We start from the raw sequence: 20,666 nt of genomic DNA on the forward strand, positions 1-20,666 counted from the left end.
CTTTTCTTTCACTGTTTGTGCCCTGTGTTGTTGCCCTCTGCAGGGAAATTTGGCTGCTGTGGACCAGCAAATGAGGAGCATAAATCTGGGAACTTGTGAAGGCTCTGGAGTAGTGGGGTACTAGGCCTCCTGCAGTGTCTTAGACTGTACATAGGAGATACTCAATTTTTCCTGTTGACATCTAGAACTTTCCCTTAAATATGAGACATGACGGTGTGATCTTCAAAAGTTCATCTCTAGTGGGAAGATGGACTAAATTGCTCATGTACTGTGCTCCAATAGGCTGTACCAATCCCCTGAGACATCATTTACTAGAGACAAGCTATCCCCTTCTTAGCCAGAGAAAAATTTTCTTGGCAATATATTCAGTGAAACTGCATTTACTACCAAGACTCGCAGCATTATCCCTACCCAGGATACCAGCTCTTGCTAGCTTTGACTCCACACGTAATTGCAAGTAAGCTTAAGAGGGAGCGCTCTGCCTGGCTTCTGAACAACGTGGGTGTTCAGTCAGCCTCTGAGAAAATACTCTCTTTCTTGCTGAACTGAAAAGAAAGGCACTTAAGCTTTTATTAAAACAGCTTTTGACTTTGTAGAAAGTGAAACTTACCATTATCCAGTGTTTTTTGCTTCCACCTACAGTATGTTAATTGAAGGAACACAGGAGCTTTGTGCATTGATGATGGTTATCTCCATAGGAAATCCAGTATTGTGGTTACACTGGCTGGTTTTTTGTCTTTCCCAGTTGTAGGACTTCTTTTCACTTGCAGGACTTCCTTGTTCCAAATATTTCTTCACAGACCCAAGTGCTTTTTTTCCACCCTCTGAAATAAAAGGTCAATGAAATAGAGATGAACAAAGGAGGAAAATGTCTTTCCATTTACTTACCGTCCTGCCAATTCAAACACTTTTGTTCCACACAGGGTTTCCCTGCATGCCTCTCCTTATGGTGCACAAGACTTTCCCCAGGAAAAAGCTCTGATTCTCTCCAAAATATCATTAAATAACTTTGCCACTGTCAGCAATATATGTTTTTAATCAATGGCATGGCATTTTTTTATCCCTGTTGAGGTCTAAGGAATTTTGGCAGGTATAAACTGATGCATGCTGCACAGCTTTACTGCTCCCTATACATTTATGGGGGAGGCTGATACCCAGAGCTGTTCAATAGCTCTGGAGTACTTATTTCAGCAGGTCCTTCATCTGCATATCTGCAGGCTATGTTGCAACTCTGTGCTGGGGAATCTAAAGGACAAACAGACCTCATCCAGAGTAAAATCAGTTACTTTGTCGACTTCACTAATAAGCTTTGAGAGAAATGCAGCTGGTAAACCAAAGCACAACCGAATCACAATTTTGGTTTGGAATTATAATGCTTTATGAGTTTGAATAACTCAGACTTCTAAACAATATTTTTCTTGCTCTTCTTGTTGGGACACTGTCTAGAGCCAGACCCACCATATGGATTATGCAAACATAAAATAAAGGATCAATCTCTACACTGAAGATCATTCATCTAGATTTAAAATGACCAGTCATGCTGTCACGACTTTCAAAGGTCATTTTGATTTGTTTTTTAAACCTGCTTGTTGCCTTGGGTAACAAGCATAAATATAACAGTGCTGAGGCCCCACCCTTGCTCTGATAAGGGGCACTGAAACTGTGATCCTGCATGGAATTTGCCTCCGGAACATTAAGTGGTGACTGTCCACTGACAACCAATTACTCAGTGTGAATTTTCTGAGACACTTCAGGTTTCAAAGATGAACTGCATGGAAAAAAACCACCAAACGACCCGTGGGAGGTGTCAGGAAATAGCTGAGCAAGCTTGTGAGAAAACTGAGTTAAAGGCATATGCAAAGAGTTTATGCTACCCTTGAAGGGTGTGAAGTTTTAGGCGAGCTCTGGGTAAGGCTGCAGTAAACCATAACTTAATCCTTTGAGCATGCAACACGCAGGATGAGGCTGAGTAGAGTTACTTGGCTTGGGGATCTTTTCTGTTTGCCAGGAGAATCAGTCTGGAGGAAACTTTGGAAACAGAGCACACTTGCTTTTTTTTTTGAAGAGCTTGGTAACTTTCACTGTTTGTACTTCCAAATCAGGAAAGTGGTAACAAATGCCTCTGTTTCTTTTGGCTTGCTGGGGCTGGGTGGGGGGGGTCTCTGAGTTATGACAGAGACTCCTGCCCTTCAGATGCTTTCACTATCCTCTTGGTAGCATGTGGAGAATTCAGGAGGCATGACTTCCTTCCTGCCCCAAGGTCTCCTAGACAATATTAATGCTTTGTCCAAAGTTACAGAAGACATGACTGCACAAAATTACTGCTGCCTTAAAGTATGCTTCCATCATGGCACTAACAGCTGCCACAACTCCCAACCAAAATAGATTTATAACAAAGACCCTGAGTAAGCTGTTGGGTCCTTCAGCTGACAGCAAGACTGTAGGTAAAGGTTGCACAGCAGCCTCCTTTTTCTGTTCCCACAAATGAGGAAAACTGATGTCCTGGCAAGGGCTTTTCCTGTCTGTCTGGGTCTTAAGCACAGAAGCAGAACTTCCCAGGAAATAAAAAGAAATTACATTTTTGTGTGCAAGTAGCTGCTGGCTGCTAGTTGTGGGTTTTTTTCTTATTTACTCCCTCTGTCCTCCCAACTTCTAAAATGTTTTCAACATGCTGGACCCAACTGCTTACCCCTCATCCAGCATGCAGAAGATTTAAAGAAGAGGATCAAAGACTTCCCTGTACATCACATACCTCAAGTCCAGAGGAATGAAGGAACCAGAGGTGATGCCCCAAACCCAGTGTATTTAGTTCAATATATATTCACAATTGCTATCATATGTTGCCCAAAGAGTTTGGCCAGGTGGGAGATGGCTCTGGGGGGACTCCTCATGAAAGCAGCATGTTCTGGCTTGCTGCACAACTGCTGCTTTTGGCCTTGCTTAGTTCATCTCTCTGTGGACCCTTGTTTTGAGAAAGCTTTAGTGATCACTTTTGCTCTTCCTCCTCTCCAGCCCTGTGGTATGTGACTCATAGGCTGCTTTTGGCCCCTCCTCTTGAGGCAGAGGGCAGGAGCTGTATTTCCCTGTCTTGTATTCCCTCCAGGCTGCCTTTTCTTCTGCGAGGTGTGACCTTGAGGAAGGGCAGTCCGTGCCTGCCCTGTGTCCCTTCAGGGGAGTGGTGGCCAACCAGCTTGTGCAGGATTTCTTTCTTCTGCTGAATATACATCTCTCCTGTGACCTGGGAAGTGTGCTGGCACTGCTGGAGTTTGTCTAGGTGGTGGGAATCCTGCAGGAGTAGCTATACGGTGAGGTTATGCCATTGCAGGAATGCCAGTGTCAGTTCCTTTGCCTGTGGATCAAGAATGTAGCTCAGTCTCCTTTAGATATTTATGAAGTGATCACTCTCAACTATGGCAGGATGTTTGATCCTAGCAGTCCTTGATTTCCTGAGATGTGATACTGACCTGCTGATGAATGCTGAGCCTGGGAAGGAACACGGAACTGGAGGGAGCCATTGGTTGAAGGATCCACACTACAGAGTAAAGCAGAATGGCCTTTTGTTTAGGGCATCAAGTCTGAAGTGTTATTTAATCTGTTAGTGTGGGATTTTGCCACTGCCCAAGAGTAAGGCATGAAACCAGTTTATGAAATGCCTAGAGCATTCATTTTTCTTGCTTACTTCAGAGTCTCTTGAAGGGATTGCATTTCCTGCCACCATGTTAGGCAGCAGTGACCTCATGCTAAATCCCATGAACCAAAGGCTGCAGGATACTTGAGCTTGACTTTATAGCTTAGGTGACAATAGCACTCCAAAGGTGAAAAAGGGTTTCTCAAATGAGTGTTTTGGGATCATTACCCTTACATTTAAATTCATGTCAATTTCCTTCTGTAGTGCAGTCTGAAGCACACAAAAACCATTCTTTTCCCCACATGGTACCAGAGCAAATTATTGAGCCTTGTGGTTTATGAGGGTAAACCACAGTACTAAAGATGATGGCAAGACAGATAAATAAATCCTTGTCAAATGCAAACATAAAATCTCAATCCCCCCACTTCTAAAGAAGGACAGCCCTGTACTGAGAGGGCTGACTGTTGCTCTGTGTACTCCATGATTTTATTTTGTACCCTCTCATAGCAGTGAGGAAAGAAAATAAGGCACAACCTATATGCCATAAGATCTGCTATAAGGGATTTCATCTCCTCCTCTTCCTCCATAATGAACAAATGCCCTGTGCCTTTGCTTCACAAACAGATAATTTATTCGTTGACACTGAATTCACCTTTTATTAGGATTTTATATTCACCAGTGTATTTCAAACTGTTACCCTTTCAGGTATGAATGAAGTGCTACAGGAAGTTACTGGATTATAGTTAGGAGAAGAGTCTGAGGAACAGGCTGCAGAGGCAGTCCTTGTGAGTTGAGCAGGTAAGAGTGAGGGAGTGAGCCCTGCTGTAAGGACTTGATGTGACTTGGGCAACAAAGTTCACATTCTAGGCATCATGTGGAGGTCTCATCTTTGCCAATTCTCTGCAGCAGGATTCTGGCTACAGTCACTTGCAGCTGCAAATAGCTATCTAACATACTCTGTTTACAGGGGGGCCAGTGAGAAGAATTCTAGTTGCAGAAATGCAGAGGAAAGTGTTGGTAGGCAGGAGTGGAGAGAACCAGAAGAAGCTGGCTAAATAAAGGGATAGATCATAGAATCCAAAAATTGGGTATGAAGTGACCTTACTTCACTTCAAAATTGGGTTTGGATATGAAGTGAGCTTAAAAATCATCTAGTTCCAACCTGCTGCCAAGGGCAGGGACACCTCCCACTAGATGGCTGAGACATAAGCCTTGATTAATTAGCATTTGGTTTTGCTGTTCAGAACATGCATGGGAACTGAGAACATACTCTACATACAGAGAATGTATCCTAATTCTCAAATCACCTGCAGTGAAAATTGCTGGATGCTTCTGGCTTGGAAGTTCCTGCCTGGAGGTGTTTACAGGTCTTAGACCAGGTGGGCTGATGGCTTTGGGGTCAAACCACAGGCACAGATCCTGTAACCAGTCCCAGTTCCTGAAAGGAGGCACTCCTGATGTGGCTACATGGGACAGGTCTGAGCTGAGCTTTAAGCTGTATTGAGCTGCAGCTTTTATCTCCACACGTGGACCATAAATACTCTCAGTCTGTTAAGCAATCTGGAGAGTAACTGGTTGAAAAGCATTATCCCAGAGGTCACTCGCCATCAGGTCTACATTTCCTTTTTCAGCAATAGGCTTCAAACCTGCTGGAAGCTGTCTCACCCACCTTTTGGGAGGACCAAAGGGAGTAATAATGGGCCATTGCACTAGCTCTAGCAGAGAGATGAAAATGTTGCTCAAAGAGCCCTTTTCACAAGTGAAAATCTGTTGTGTCAGTATATTTATTGTAAAACATTAAGTAAGTGATACTAGGAGCACCCTATTAATATGAATTTGTGCTTTAAATAATACTAATGGTACGTTCAAAATTGGATACATGCCAAAGTCAAGGTCATCTATATGACCTTTATTTTAAGTTAATAAAATAATAAAACTTTTCTCCTTGTCATGCAGCACACTCAGTCTGTTTCCTTTTCATACTGTGTGGCTCCATGCATGATCTGGCAGATATTGTACATCCCCTTCAACCCTGAGCCAATGTAGTTATTTTTATGTTTGTCTCTCAGGTAGTGCTGCTGTTGTAGATGTCCATACAAGGTTTTTCTGCCTAGTGATGAGAGGCAATGTTTTGGGAGGAGCAGAGGAGCACAGAAAGTTAGTTCATTATCATCTAGGGCATGTGCTAGATGTGCTGCACCTGCCATCAGGCATCTCATCTGAGCCACTTCTCATTGGGTGAGGAAAGGCATGTCTAAAACTTCTCTTCAGCTGAAGCCTGTTACTTCCAATTTTTTGGGGGGGATAGTGGCGTAAAAATATTCAATCTACAATATTTTTTAAATTTCCATTTGAAACATGCTTTTAATATCAAAATTTAGATACTTATGTTCTTAAACAGTTTGGTTTTGAGGAAGAGTAAACCCAAATGTTCAAATTTTTTATAATAGTTACTGACAACTATTTACTGATTTTGACCCAACTTTGCTCACAGGCTGGCTTAAATGAAAACCAGATTTGTTTAAGGTCAAAATGAACTGTGAAATTAGGATGAAAAAATCCCAAACCCTTTTTACTTGTACATAACATTTTTCTTATACTACTTGATTAATTTATGTATAGCACTCTGGTTTTGGTGGTTGTTGCATGTACCTACCGTCCTAGTACAGCAGGCCAAAAATATTTCAGTGTAATTAATTGGAAGTAGATGAATATGAATTAACTATTTTTAAAGCCTGGGGTAATATAAGGTAATAGGCATTTTGCAGGAACTGTGCAAATGTCAGAGATACAAGCTGAAGCTATGGAAACATTTTTGGTACAAGAGACCATGTTTTTTCTTTCAATACTATGTTCACTACTTCAGCAGCATATTATGACTTTTTGCAGAAAATAAAGTAGGGTTATTCTAGACAGGATACTAGAGCACAGCCCCTGACTAGCACTTGAAGTACAGGTACTGAAGGAGGTAGGGGACTTAGGGGCAAATATGTGATACGTGTTAAAAGGCATGTGCATGAGGGCTAAAGCTAAGAAATGCAGATACAAAGGCTGTTTGTACAGTCTGAGTTCAGAGTACTTGACTTTGTAGCTACAGTGTTCTTTTAATTTGTAAATGTTTTTTATGCTAGTAATGCTGGACTGAGATGTAGCAGGGAGGATTGATGTATATGTGCATATATGGGTATACATATTTAAACCCATGTGAAACCCATGCTTGGTTTTTATTCACCCAGCCATTATTCTGTCTGTGAGAGGACAGTTGAGGGAGCGGGGGCCTAAAGCTTCTCAGCCTTTCTGAGAGTTATAAGCAAGCAGGGTGATGCAGGACCCTGCAGTACCAGCTAAAATGTGGCATGCACGATGCTTCTTGGGTCGGTTAAGGAAGCTTCACTTGGACAAGGGAGAAGAGAGGTTTTGGTGGCTGCCTCTGTTATCTTGCCATATTAATTCACAAAGAACAGTGGCCTGCAGCACATATCCTGCTGACGCAAGGTGTTGGTTTTGGCATGACAAGTTGTGGCAGGATGGTTACTGCCTTGCCTGAGGTTAGCAAGAGGAAGAAAACAAAACCAAAGATTCGTTTTTCCAGCCTTTTGCTCCTGGAGGTGGATGAAATTTGTTTGTGCTTCCATGTCAGAGGAGTGTGGATGTTGCAGCTTTTCTCTGTAGGGCACAGCAAACACTGCTGACACTCTGTTGACAGCACGCTCTGTAGCTGCTCGGTTGAGCTCTGTCAGCTCCCTGAGCAAACTGTGCCAGGCCTGTTTTTCAGTAGTGCTAATTCAGTGCTCAGGAAGAAAACAAGCTGGGCTAAGTCTTTGAAGTGTCTGGCAGCTTTTGTCCCATCTGTTGCAGAATAGTAGGAAAACACTGGGAAATTCTGCATGGGCAGTTAAAATTGTAATGGTGGAGGCAATATCTGCAATACACTTCTGTACTTTCCAGTTTTGAGAACTTTCAGATATAAGCTGTTGCTTTGGGCCTCTCTCAACATATTTGCAAGTAGGGAACCATGATAAAGAGATTGATAGGTGTCTTGGTTTTGACTGGGTTAAAGTCAATTTTCTTCCTTGTAGCTGGTACAGTGCTGTATTTTTGGATGTAGTATGAGAGTAATGTTGACAGCACACTGATGTTTTAGTTGTCACTCTGTAGTGCTTAGCCTAAGTTGGGGATTTTCTAGTTTCCCATGCTCTGCCAGCAAGGAAGTGCCCAAGAAGGCAGGAAGGAGCATGACCAGGACAGCTGGCCCGAACTGGCCAAAGGGATATTCCATACAACAGAGCATCCTGCTCCATCTGTCAGCTGGAGGAGCTGTCCGGGAGGGGCTGATGGCTGCTCAGGGACAGGCTGGGTATCAGACAGCAAGTAGTGAGCAACTGTGCTGTGTAGCACTTGTCTTCCTTGGGTTTTATCTCTCTGTCTCTTCTGGTTGTCTCTCTTTCCATTACAATTATTATTTTATAATTATCATCTTGTTTAAATTCTTAGACTGTTCTTATCTCAACCCAGAGGGCTTTATCTTTTTTCCAATTCTCCTCCCTATTGCTGCAGGGGCAGCAGAGTGTGAGAGTGGGTGGTTGCATGGTACTTAGTCACTGGCTGGGATTTAACCACCAAACACCAGGGATCACATCCTGCACCAGTGAGCACTCAGTGTGCACCAGGCCCTGCCACTTTCCCATCACACTTTGGGAGGTACAACCTAGCAGTGGAAAAGCCAGACACCTGACTCCCTGCTGGGCTTCAAACCCATGGCCTGGCTGAATGAGTTGCCCTGGGGACGATGCCGACACCTCTCACCATACTTGCTCCCAGGAAAATCTACTCACCTAATCCCACTCTCAGTGTTGTGAGAGTGGTGGTTGCCACCCACTGAGCCCTGAGGTGTTTGTGGGGGTAGGAGGAGGCAACTCTTATGAAACAGGGTACTAAACAGCCTAATGAACAGCATGCAGAGCAGACATGAGTTAATGTAAAAGTAAAGGACCCTAGTTGAAAGCTAACAAAAAATAAAGCTTGGCTGTCCTGCTGGAAGTGCATGTATCAGCAGGAGTCCTCGTGTTCTAATTTAGGTGAAGAATTAGTCACGGGTAGCAGAGCAGAGCCTTAGGGGGTGCAAAAATCTGCCTCCTGGAGTCCCACTCCTCCCATCAGCATGCCAGGAACCTCCCTGGTGCCTGACGGGATGCAGATAGTCATCAACCCATAGCCTTCCACAGTCTCTGGCTCACAAGCTCAGTTTATCAGGGACCAGCATGGTCCCAGGCAATAAACAGGCAATCAAGGCTGATGTGCCAGTGGAGAGGAGCTGCAGGTACTTTTCAGGTTCTGCCTAGGCAGCCGTCAGGAGGGCAGTGTTCCACCCTGTTCAAGTCCATGTATTTGGAAGGGGATGGGACCTCTCTAAGTGGCACCAATGGCATGAAGCCAGGCTCCTTGAGGAAGTCATTGTCACAGACTGCTCTTGCCTGTGTGAACATAACCCAGAACAGCAGCTCTGACCGTACATGAGCTTACACTTGCTGTATGCTGTGCCAGAGGCAGGAGAAAAAAACAGTAAATGAATCCCCAAGCATACCCTTTCATTGAAACCAAATGTGTTTATGGGAAAGGCAGGAGTTATCTAAGAAAGATATGTATTTAAATGTGCATAGCTAAGTATCAGTTGTCAGCTTCTCATTTGAAGCCCTATAAATAGTACCTCATTCATTTTTGTGTTATGACGTGCATATGACATTTGGAGGTTAAGTTGGGTACGCTTTCCTCTAAGTGCCAATCCAGTTCTGCATCAGGAATATCAGTTTGTTCCCTTTCATGCTTATTTTCCCCTGGCTTATGTGCAGCACTGTCAAATAAACAGATTTTGAAAATTTGCCAAAGGGTAATTGTTTTCAGTGTTGGAATAAATACAGAAACACCACTGGTGACATTTTTGTAATTAATTTTTGCTCTGTGTTTTTGTGGGCTTTTTTATTTCCCCCTGTCACAGCAAGTTACATCCCTAGATAAATATCTTAGCATCCTAGTCAGGCGATCACCCAAGCCCAAATGTATATGTTGGTTTTGCTGACAAAAAGAAGGGCATGCCACTTGGCACCAAATGCTTCTCCAAGTTCAGCAATCCTCTGACATGAATGTGTATATATATATACAAGGGGGTTTTGGTTGTTTTTGCTGTTTTTTTTTTTTTTCCCAAAATTCTGTAAGCTATTTTCCTTAAACTCATGCAATAATGAAAAACACTTGTTTGTAGCAAGGTCTGAATTGTTACATTGGATGCTTGCCTGGAACTCACTGTCTTGGGGGTCAGATGAGCTTAGGACACAGATGGGGAGGTGGGTGCAGGGTGGCGGCAGGGTGGACACCCACTGGCAGGCTAACAGGGCTGTAATGAAATGCACTGTGTGAGGTGGCTCAGCCATCCATGCAAATAACCCCAGTATTCAGATTTCTCATGTACAAAAGCAGCTCTTGAGACTTTCATGCTCCAGCAGCTCTGCCACAGGGGTTAGCACCCCTAGGAGATGGTATGAGGAACTGAAGCCTGACCTTGACTTGGGTCTGCTCTAGGGGAATTCAGCATGTGAGAGCCAGGCCATGGTGCAGTGTGGGGCTGGGACTGTTTTACCCACAGTGCTGCAAATCTGCTGTCATTCAGAGGGTCTGATAATCAAACCAGAGTGTTTCCCTTGCAAGGGCAATAACTCTAGAATGCAGTCTTAATGGCTCACTCCAGTGGTGTGGTGTGTAGTTCTGACCATGATTTGTATGTCCTCTGCTCCTCCTGTGGTAAAGACCATCCCTTTTCCCTGGGGTGTTCAGGACCACACACAACCACATTACTTTGTGTGGGAATAAGAGCTGCTGCACCTGTTGCTCTCATCTCTGGGCTATTTGGATGGCAAGATGCCTGTGGCTACAGATAAATCTGATAATTGATCCCTTTGGTTCCCTGCAGTGTAGTTGTGCAGAACTTACCTGGGCAGAACCTCAAACACGGTGTTGTGTCTTCACAATACCTATTGGAGCATCAGGGAGACTTGTAGTTTCCTGAGGCAGGTCTCTGGAGGGAAACCACTGAACAATTTGCAGTGAAGACCTGACAGTTTGAGGTTCTGCCCAGGTTAGTTCTGCCCAACAGCAATGAACTAATGTTCAGTTGCAGCTGAGAATGATTTCAAAGGGAAAAGTAGCAAATGAAAATGAAAGGGGTCATTCTGTGTGCTTAGCTTTGCAGACCTGGCTGTATCCATAAAAATATGTGCTTGCCCTTACATGTAACAAATGAGAAACAGGTCTAAAATACCACTCCTCCATTTTTTTTTATGACTTGGTCCCCTGATTCTGTGGGAACCATCTGCCTTGAGAGGAGTGAATTCCACTGGTTGTGCCAACTCTGTTAAATGTGACAGCAAATTCAAACTGGGAAAAAGGACAGGGGTTTGCCCTTCAACAGGTGACACATTTTTTAAATGTGCTAAGCGATTAACACCAGACAAGGCTGGGATTTGTACCTTTCTGGTGGCCCTAGCAGTGCTCAGATGTACACAGGAGCAATCAGAAAGCAGTTTCTATCTATTTTCTTGTCTGCCAGCTGTCACAAACTCAAAGTTGCATATAAACTTTTTTATTGTCATTGTTGAACAAATGACACAGAAGATTGTGCATTCAAAGCAGTATTATAAGAGGTCAGTTTTTTCTGGTGCACTGGAACGTGCTTTTCTAAGCGTGGAAGCTGTGGACGTCAGAGAAGTCTTCCTGCTTTTGCAATGGCAGTAAGTTTCAGTTTACAAAACAGTTTCCCTGGGACGAGAACACAAGGCATTTGACAGCCTGGTTAGAAATAAGCTGTTTGGGAATTTTTTTTTCTAGATAATTTTTATATCAAACCTAGATCCTACTTTGTCTAAAACTAACCCTTTCTATGATAATTAATAGTTCTGAGAGACTTAGGTGTAAAAAATTCAGATTTTTTTTTATTTGAATTGCCTGTTTTGATATTTTTGCATAGTAAACTCTAGCTCAAAACGAAAGTTCTACCTCAAAATTACCTTAATTTTAAAAACTTAGTCATAAGGACCCCAAAACAAGAAAAAAAAAATCAATATATTTTGAAGTGCTCAAAGCTGGGAAAAAATCCCAACAAAAACAATGAGAGAAAGAAGGACTAGATGTATTTTAGCTTTTTTGGTTTTTGTACATTTAGGTTTTTCTCTAGAATAATTCTGTCAAAGCCTCAAAAGTTTTCTCTCACACAGGAGATTTATTTCTAGTCCGGTTTATTATGGATTCAGCAGTAAAGCAGTGTCCCCCATGATAGACAGTTCTGCAAATGCTCTTTGAGAGGGAAAGGAAATCTAGCCCAGCCAGTCTCTTAGTGGAACTACTCAAACCAGAGGCCTTTCCCACATTATTTTAGGGGTACTTACTTTCTCTCTGATGCTTTCCAGACAGCACTCATAGAATAAAAAGGATGGTGTCTCTGAAGGGAGGGCTGTGGGGAGGTTTGGGCTGTGCAGTGAAGCACCACTGAATGCATGGGCATGTACTCAGAGGCTGGACGACATGAGAACTGAGTTTTGTTGAGATCCATCCTGATCCTACCTCTACTGCTCTCCTCTAGTGACTCCAGCTTTTTCTGACATCCTCACCCTGCAGGAAGGGAGGAGAGACCTCCGTGGAGGAGGTGGGGGCTCACCATGATAGCTGTGGCCAGACCCTCTTTTGCCATGCTGAGGAACTGGAGATGTTTCCCACACAGACCACTAAAGATGTGTATTAGTAAGGGGGAGCATTCTTGACATCTCTTGTGATGAACATAAGGCTTTTCAAGAAGTCTGCAGTGCCTACAGGGTTTTCCAACAACACAGGGACCACATAGGTCCAACCAAGTAGGACTGAAATCATTCACCCTCCTTACCCATGGCCTGTCCCACAGCCACTAGCAATGCTGTGTGATCTGTAGAGTTGCTGACACTGCCAGTAAATGAGCTTGTAAATAATCTGGACAAGATCCTGGGAGTGATGATTTGTTTGCTGACGGGGCAGGAACTGTTAGAGGCTGACCTACTCCTCTGTTCTCCCACTTCCTATAGGACTTAATTTCAAGAACTCTCTTCTCCGTCTCTTTGCTTTGGTGCTGCATTCTACTGGGTTTTCCTCCTTCAGAGTTTTATTCTTACCTTTTTTATCTCCCCTGCTCCCTGCTGCTTTTGAGAGCCAATGAAAAGAGTTACAGCCCAGGACTTGCCATGAAAAGAGTCTGAGGAAATCCATCTACTTCTGCCATCAAGGGCAGCCTTAATACTCATTTGTTCCATAATGAAACTTTAAAATTTCCAATCTGAAATTGCAGAGAATTATCTCAAAGGCACAAGTCCTAGAGGACTTTCCCTGAGAAAACAGCATGGGCTGGGTTGAAAGAGGCTTTATGTAATAATTCGTGCTCCACCTTCCACTGACACCTCAGACAAATGGTCCTTGCCCTTGCCTGATTCAAAAAGACTGACTAAAAAGGTCCCTTCCAGCAGGTCAGCTGCCTGCTGCTTCTTGATAAAATTGCTTTACATCAAGTACCTTAGGTCAGTGCAGGCTTTCTCTGCCCTTGAGCCGCTATGCTGCTGTGATAGCTGCTGCTGCCCTTCCTGATGGGAGTCAGTGTGCTTGGCAAAGGGAGAGCACCATGCTAAGCTGTGGGAGGGGAAGCATATTGCTGACAAAAAGGGAGAAAAAGGTGGAGTCCAAGACTTTGTATAAGGCCCCCTCCCAAAATCCTCTTAATCATCTTGTGTCACAGCCCTGTTTAATTTCAGGAAGTCCTTCACTCTTACCTAATTTTCCAAGCATTGGCATCAGCAAGGAAATGGTGCTTAAATGAAATGATGGTGAGGCCTCTGGAAACCTCCAATAATCTTTGGTGGCTTCACTCCAGAGCCAGCCAAGGCACAGTGATCACCTCTTGAGGCTTGACCATCCCCAGAGTAGCCCTGCAAGCCAAGCCCAATGAGCAAATCAGTGTGGAATGGCTCCATGCTGCAAAGGCTGTTTCATGTTGTTCTAAACTCGAAAGCTGGAAAATTCAGAGCCAGCACTAAATATTTGTTCCACTTTCAAAAGTGAGCATCAGGGAGTCATTCCTTAAATAGTGGATGCCTGTTCTCTGGGCCCAGATGTCTTATAGTGTGGGTCTTGCCAGTGTTTTCCTTTCCTCCTGCTTGACACATGAATGCGTGTGCAGATTCCAGCCATCCATCTTTACCCTTTAAAGTTGGTGTGAAGGGTAGCAGCTGTTCCTTCTTCAACAGAGGTGGCAGTAATATTGGACAAATTGTTTTCAACCTTAATCAGTAAAGCTTGCCACACAAGTGATCCTATTTCTTGTCAGAAGTGAAAAATAGGACTCAATTTTGGAGCACATGAAATGTTAGACAAAATACATTAGTCAAAGACACTTCAGAGTATCACTTACTTTGCTGTGGTATGTAAGTAATAATTCAGTTCTTAAAACCTTCCACCTGGATTTGGAAGGTCACCTGAGCTCTTGTTGCAGGCATTTAACCGCGAGTTAGAGTGTGAGGTAGCAGTGAATTGATAGATTGCCTTGTGTTTTCATTTATGTAACTAGAAACAGCAGTAGACTCCAGCCTGAAATTTGAGATACTGGTCTTTACTAATCTGTTTTACTGTGTCCAGGCTGGGATGTTTCTGTTTCTGTTCTGTTTCTCACTATCATTTTACACAGACAGCTAATCTCAAATTGTCACCAATTTATCCCTTATTTAAATAGCACAAGTTGTGCAGACCTATGGTAATGACAATGCACAGAGATGCACTAAGAAGAAATGGTAATCTCCTGAAGGCCAGTTGTCCCTTCCCTCCTTCTCTCCTTCCTTCCCTCCTTCCTTCCTCTTTTGGTGTCTGCATTTGCTCTAATGTGTGTGCAATGGAGAGAGGTTATCCTAAAAGAATCAGAGGAATCAAGGGCTAATATGCTTAGAGAGGGGAGTTTTTTCTTTCCATATTGTATCTGCCCTGTTTCCTTGCCCCAAGTCAAACCTGTTGCTCCTTTCAGGGAAAGAAGGTGCTGAAGGAAGGCAGGAGGGTTATCCCCTCATTACTGGTCATGTGCACTGGAGTGCTGGTGGAGGGATCTGTCAGATTTGGCTGTGTTTGTCTTTGGTGCTGCCCAAAGCTTAACAAATGGTGTGGCTTGGAGTGATGGAGTTGCATCACTTCAGAAAGAGGTTGGTGTGAGAAGGGATAGATTCCACCTGCAACTCTTCCAACAGGTTTCTTCTCCTGACCAAAAGAAGAGAAAAGGTGAAAATTTTGAGCGTTTTAACTCTTTTCTTTGAGAGTTTAACTTTTAAAAAGGTTTTCTGTTTTTTTTTTCCTTTCCCCTAAGCAGTCATGTTTGTGCTCATATGCAGAAATATCCTTTGTAATCTGGCAGAGGAGGCGTGACCTAGAAGAAATCAGAATGACCAAGAAAAATCACAGGTTTTTCTGCTGCAGCCTGAGAAAAAGTATGTTCTCATTTACTGCACTCATATGTACTTCCATCATGTTTCAGCACCATGAACTGGAAAAGAATGAAGCCAGTTGTCTGGGCATTGAAGCCAAAAATAAGGAAAAAATGGGAGATATGGCTCAAATAGTTGAAAAGTGGGTAGCAATCTGATAAATTCTGGGGCAAATCACAGGAAAGCCAATACAGAACTGAAGTTAGGAAGGGATTAGGAAAAAGTAATATAATTCATGGTAATCAATGTAAAATTGTCTTGTGAACTAATTGAAATGTAATTTTGGTAAGATGGTGTCTGATTGGTGAAGTTTTTGACACCAGCTTAAATATACACCTCTTGAAATTTCTGTAAGATATGATTTTGTTCCACATGATGCTCTGAGTAAAAGAAACAAACATCCATGCTGTAACAATATAAGGCAGCAACAATAAATAAAGACATCAAATTAATTTCAATCTGGCTAATAGTCATGGTCTCTAAAGTAATTGTAAATGAGGAGGCATTCAGAATTGATGTTCCTGAGGGATATACCAAAGGGCTCATTCTTTGAGGCTCAGAGTAATCAGTTCCTTGGGTTCTTATCCAAGAACACATGACTTATTTCATTAGACAAAGACAATGATGGTGATGCAACCAGAGATGAAGTAATAAATGACAATGTCAAAGACAGGCCTATTCTTTAACATCTTCTGCATTGTCTGGTAAACTGATCTCATCCCCAAAAACATGTACTTGAATCCTCAGCCAAATTCAAGGTGCTAACAGAGCAAAGATGTGCTTTTATAGCTGCGCTGTTTGTCTGGGAGACTGTGTTCTGGAAACCAGTGACTCAGGCTTGTTTGTAATGGATAGTCAGCTAAACATGCAGTCCCTGTGTGATACAGTGTACCCAAAGCAAATGTTACTGTCTCCGATCCCAGCAGATTGCTGAGTAAAGGTCAAGGAGGTGGTATTTCCATGTGCACAGCATTAATGAGACCATTTCAGAAATGTTTACAGATTTAAAAGGATTTTGACAGATGGGCTGGGAACAGAGACTGTCAGAGCTGCATGAGTATAGGCTGAACTGTGCTGTCTGAAGAGAGGCGAGAGAATCTAAATCAATTTATTTTGTCAAAGATGACATTTTATAATTGTCCACTAACAACTGAAAGCAGGGAGAGAATTAATAATGGGAGATTATCTCTGGACATAGCAAGGTGGTTAGGTGCTGGAGGTTAGATATATGGGTTAGAAAATGGGCAACTAAAAATGCCTTTTTCTTTCAATGCCAGCAACTGACCACTTAACTCAGGAAGCAGGGTTTGCCTGTTACATGAAGTAAGCACTGAATACTTTCCAAAAAAATATAATTCTGGTAACTCTTGTGGTAAAGGCACAAGAGTTTGTGGTAAAGGCACAGGTAAAAACACAGTGGGCATTATAGTTCAAGCAGGCCAGGCTAAGTGAATTAATGAGTTTCAGAAGCTCTAGACAGGACTGATTTCTCCCATATCCAGTACTCCATTTGCCATTCCTGGTGTGTGTTAAGCAGGCAGGATACACCCCTATCTCCATAGCTCAAGGCTTTTCCCTAGTCCCTTGGACAAGGGTGTCTTGTGCTCGGGAGCTGTGATGTGTGAGAAGACCCAGCAAAGGGCCACTGGAGTGGTTCTGTGGTAACAGTGTGGGGGCTTTAGGGAGGAAGCATCTATAGATGCTTTGTGCTATTCTAGTGATTAAATTCCTTGGAGAGGAAAGCCACATTTCGGCTCAGTATCACAAGGCTGCTCAAAACACAAGGATAAAATATGGATCTAATAATAATTTTCGCCTCATGGCTACCAATTATTTGGCTCTGCAGCCAGGATGTTACTATTGGGTTTGTTTCACTTCTGAACATTGCAAGTACTGAGCAAAGGTGAAGGCTTTCACAGTAGTATTTGAGCTGTGGGCAGCCTTTCAGGAGGAATGTGAAAGGATAAAGCTCTTAATAAAAAGGATGGCTTTTTTGCGAGCCCATGAGGCACTGAATTTTTGTGTTACAACTGTTTTTCAAATTTGTTATATCATCAGTATGTAAATAACATAGATCAGAGTATTAGGCAAACTGTACATAAACACATTAAAGGCTGAGCAGTAACAGATGTACTGCACATTTATATGTAGGAAAGTCTGTATCAGGATGAGCTTCTTGGTCAACTGTGGACAGCAGGGACCTGTCAGTGACTGAAAGTATTGGCTTGTACACATGTGAATCAAGATTGACCTCACCAGCTTTCTTCCATAGGTGCAACAGGAATGGAAATGTTAGACATTTGGTTGCACTTGGACGTAAGAGGGGTTGTTTTATGTTAGGTAGCAGGCACACTGCAAAGCCATTCCTGGCTAACTTAGGAGGCTGAAAGAAGTAGGGGCAGCAGGCACACAGCGTTTACACAAAGTGACTGCACTCTGGAGAGTATGAGGTATGGTGGGAGTTAAGTAGGAGTGAGAAGCAGGGGCTCACTAACCTCTCTGAGAGGGAGACAGGAGTTGAAAGAGAGAGACAAAGAGTTATTACTCAGTGTAGAGATAAGTCTCACTCCCGAATGATCTGCCTCCACCACCTCAGAGGTCAGTGTGGGCAATCTATGAAGCTTGTCGGGTGTGTGTGAGCTGCACTGATGTGGTAAAATGTAAGTGTATCCACATCCTCTATGTGAGTGATACCTGAACAATCCTGCTTAACATGCCATGGGCCGGGAATAAGTGCCTGCAGAACAAATACACTGAAAAAGCCTCTTGATTCTGTCTGTAAGGCGTTCCTCTTCCTTCCGATACAAACACTGCAGAGCAAGGCTTTTTGCACAGGAAGTGTGTAACACATCTCATGCTTTTTAATGTACTTTGCCTTCTCGGAAAGCTGAAAGAATCTTGACTTTACACCCATTTGTAGCCTAGATTCATTTCCCAACTGGAGTAAATGTCCATCAGAAGAAGGACTTGTGACATTAATATGATTGTGTCCATACTGAGGCATTCCTTTTGACCAGGTTTTAGATGGGGTGATTTTTAGCACAAATTTATTTTCGTAGCTATGCTAGAGCCAAAGTATGGAGTAGGTTTAAGGGCTGGGGTCCTACTTTTCATAGAGAAGGTGTTGCCCATGTGCTTGTTTAGCTTCAAGGGACAGATTTAGAAAAGCCTGTTTTGATAAACTGTGTGCTTGCTTGGCTTGGCATTCCCGAACACTGTGTCAAATTTCCACAGAGCTGTTTTGGTGAGATCAGTTGGGGAATTCAGCTCACAGTGCTAAGCCTGCAAGTGGCATGACTCATGGACAAGATAATTGGCTTTATTACTTTCTTTTTTTTCCTGAGTAACTACACAAGAATTGCAAAACTACTTTCTAAAAGTGGGAAGAGAGGGTCTGAAGTGGATCTGAATTTTCTATTACGTGATTGGGAGTCGAGATAAGACGTTAATTGTGGTAATTGCAATAGTGATGGTAATTGTAACACTTTCCTTTGGGTGGGAGCTGTTTCTAGATGTGCAGCTCATTCAGCGTGGGTTTTTCTGTGCCAGCTCATGCAGCACAAGCCACTGTTTCTTGTGTGCCTGCTGCCAGCTACTTAGAGAGCAAGTGTCAGGGGCTCTGCAGGAGGAGAGGGGTAAAACATGCAGGGAGAAAGCTAGAGATGGGGCATGAATACTCAGGGACTGATCTGTATCAAAGGGTTTCCAAAGTATATAGACAAGTGTACTGTCTACCTGCAAGACCTTTAGGGCTCATGCTGTCCGTCATGATCATCTCCCTCCTGTTTTTAACACTTTGTGTCCTGAGTGCCACTGTGTAGATAGACAGGTGGTGAGTACCTGGAGGTGGCTTAGTAAACATAGGAGGAATGCAAATTAAAATGTAAATAAAATGAAATGGGAACATGGACAATGTGAGCTGAAAATGAAACAACACAGAATAGTGTGGTGAAGGCTGATGGGGGAAGTTAACACTTTCTTGTAGGCTGGCATATTTGTTAAGAGGAAACAAATAAGATTTGGGCACGTGACATTTCTTCAGACCTCTGTACTTGGAAGCTTTTCTGTTGTTTTCTTAATTTCATTTTGCCTAATGCAAGGTATTGCTTCTCTGAGACCTGATTGTCATTTATAGCCTTGTACTGCTGTAGCTCTGCCCATCATCAGGGTGCAGACAGAGGAGTAATTTTGCAGGCATTTTTTAATGGAGAGTGGATGCCGGAGGGATTCTAGTTTGGACATTGTTTTATTTGTGGAGGCAAAAATGCTGAAGACTGAAGAAAATAAGTGAAATGAAGAGGAAATGAAACCTTATTCTAATTTCCAACCTAAACATATTACTGACCAAGATAAACATATTTTCAGTGTGTGGGAATGTCACTGTCTTTCAGCTGTTGTCACTCACTCTTTTCTGCTCTGTTTCCCCACTGGGAATGTTTTGGGGAAGCAGTCAGACCCTCCTTCACCTTTCCTCACCCAGGCTCAGCTCCTCAGCTGGCTAGCTTTCCACTAGAAGAGGTCCCAGCCAGGATGAGCAGTAGTCCCACCGTTCATCCTGTGCCACCTCCCAGGCAAGTGCCTGTCTAGAAGCAGAACTGGCCACTGGCCTTCTCTCCTCACCTTGCAACAGCCCTCTCCTCCCACGCTGTTATTTTTAACTGGGACTGGAGTCTTGATTCACTTCACCCTGCGGCCTCCTGCTTCTGCCAACAGAAACAGACTATGAAATTACAGAGTTAACCCCAGCTTTTTCAGGCTTCCCTAAGGCCTTTTCAGCCTGGGCAGCTCAACTCCATCTGCAACTTTCCCCCTGATAACATGGAAGGTGGCACCAGCTTTTTCCTCTGCTAGGGCTATGAGAACAGATTCATATTTCCTATGTCATGGACATGGGAAGAAGCTTGGCACAATGTTTCTAGGCTTCAGGGAGAAGTTATCAGATCCCACAGCACATTCATAACTTGTACAATATGCTAGTAGTCAGGTATTTTTCTCTTCAGCTTTCCTCATGTTTTCTGCTGTACAATTTCACCCAGTCTCTTGTAATCATCCTCAAAACTTCACTACCCATGATAGTGAAGGACGAAAATATATTCTCAATATATAACTGTTACATGGTAAAGCTGTGGGACTAGGACTCTAAGCTGGAAGATGCACCAGAAATACATTTCTGCATGGACTTTCTACAATTTTTTTCAGAGTCTGACTGTGCTGACCTCAGTAGACTTCAAGCATAATCCATCAGTTTATCCCCCTACTGAAGTCAATAGGGGCAGGAACCCCCTGATTTGACTGCACAGGTGTGCACTATACATAGCTATAGCTGGAGTAGTCAGACTCCCTTTGTAGTCAGGGGAGAGTAAATGTGTTTTGGCATTAATCAGTCTGACCTATTTTAGTTTTCTGCCTAAGTACGTCTTTTCACGGAGTGTAATTGAGTTGCCAATAATGAGTTCAAATTTGGACATCTGCATCAGCTGATGTGTACCCTCAAACTTTCCAGTTACTTC

At 43.1% G+C, this 20,666-nt stretch overlaps 1 protein-coding gene across 2 annotated transcripts in view; it reads right to left on the reverse strand.

The window, feature by feature from the left end:
* NEDD9 (neural precursor cell expressed, developmentally down-regulated 9) overlaps positions 1–20,666 on the reverse strand; it is a 116,927-nt gene that overhangs the window by 88,812 nt on the left and 7,449 nt on the right. Inside the window, exons 1-2 of one of the 2 annotated variants that reach the window (XM_085571487.1) lie at positions 2,753–3,424; positions 611–824 (exon numbers count right to left, since the gene is read on the reverse strand). In XM_085571487.1, the coding sequence (XP_085427613.1) occupies positions 611–613 (3 nt within the window). In that variant the 5' untranslated portion in view covers positions 614–824; positions 2,753–3,424. Of the gene's footprint in view, positions 1–610; positions 825–2,752; positions 3,425–20,666 lie in introns of those variants that run through there. The other variant, XM_085571486.1, reaches the window with a different exon arrangement.

This window comes from Lonchura striata, chromosome 2 (genome assembly GCF_050655825.1).
Source record: "Lonchura striata isolate lonStrDom1 chromosome 2, ASM5065582v1, whole genome shotgun sequence".
Taxonomy (NCBI): Eukaryota; Metazoa; Chordata; class Aves; order Passeriformes; family Estrildidae; genus Lonchura; species Lonchura striata.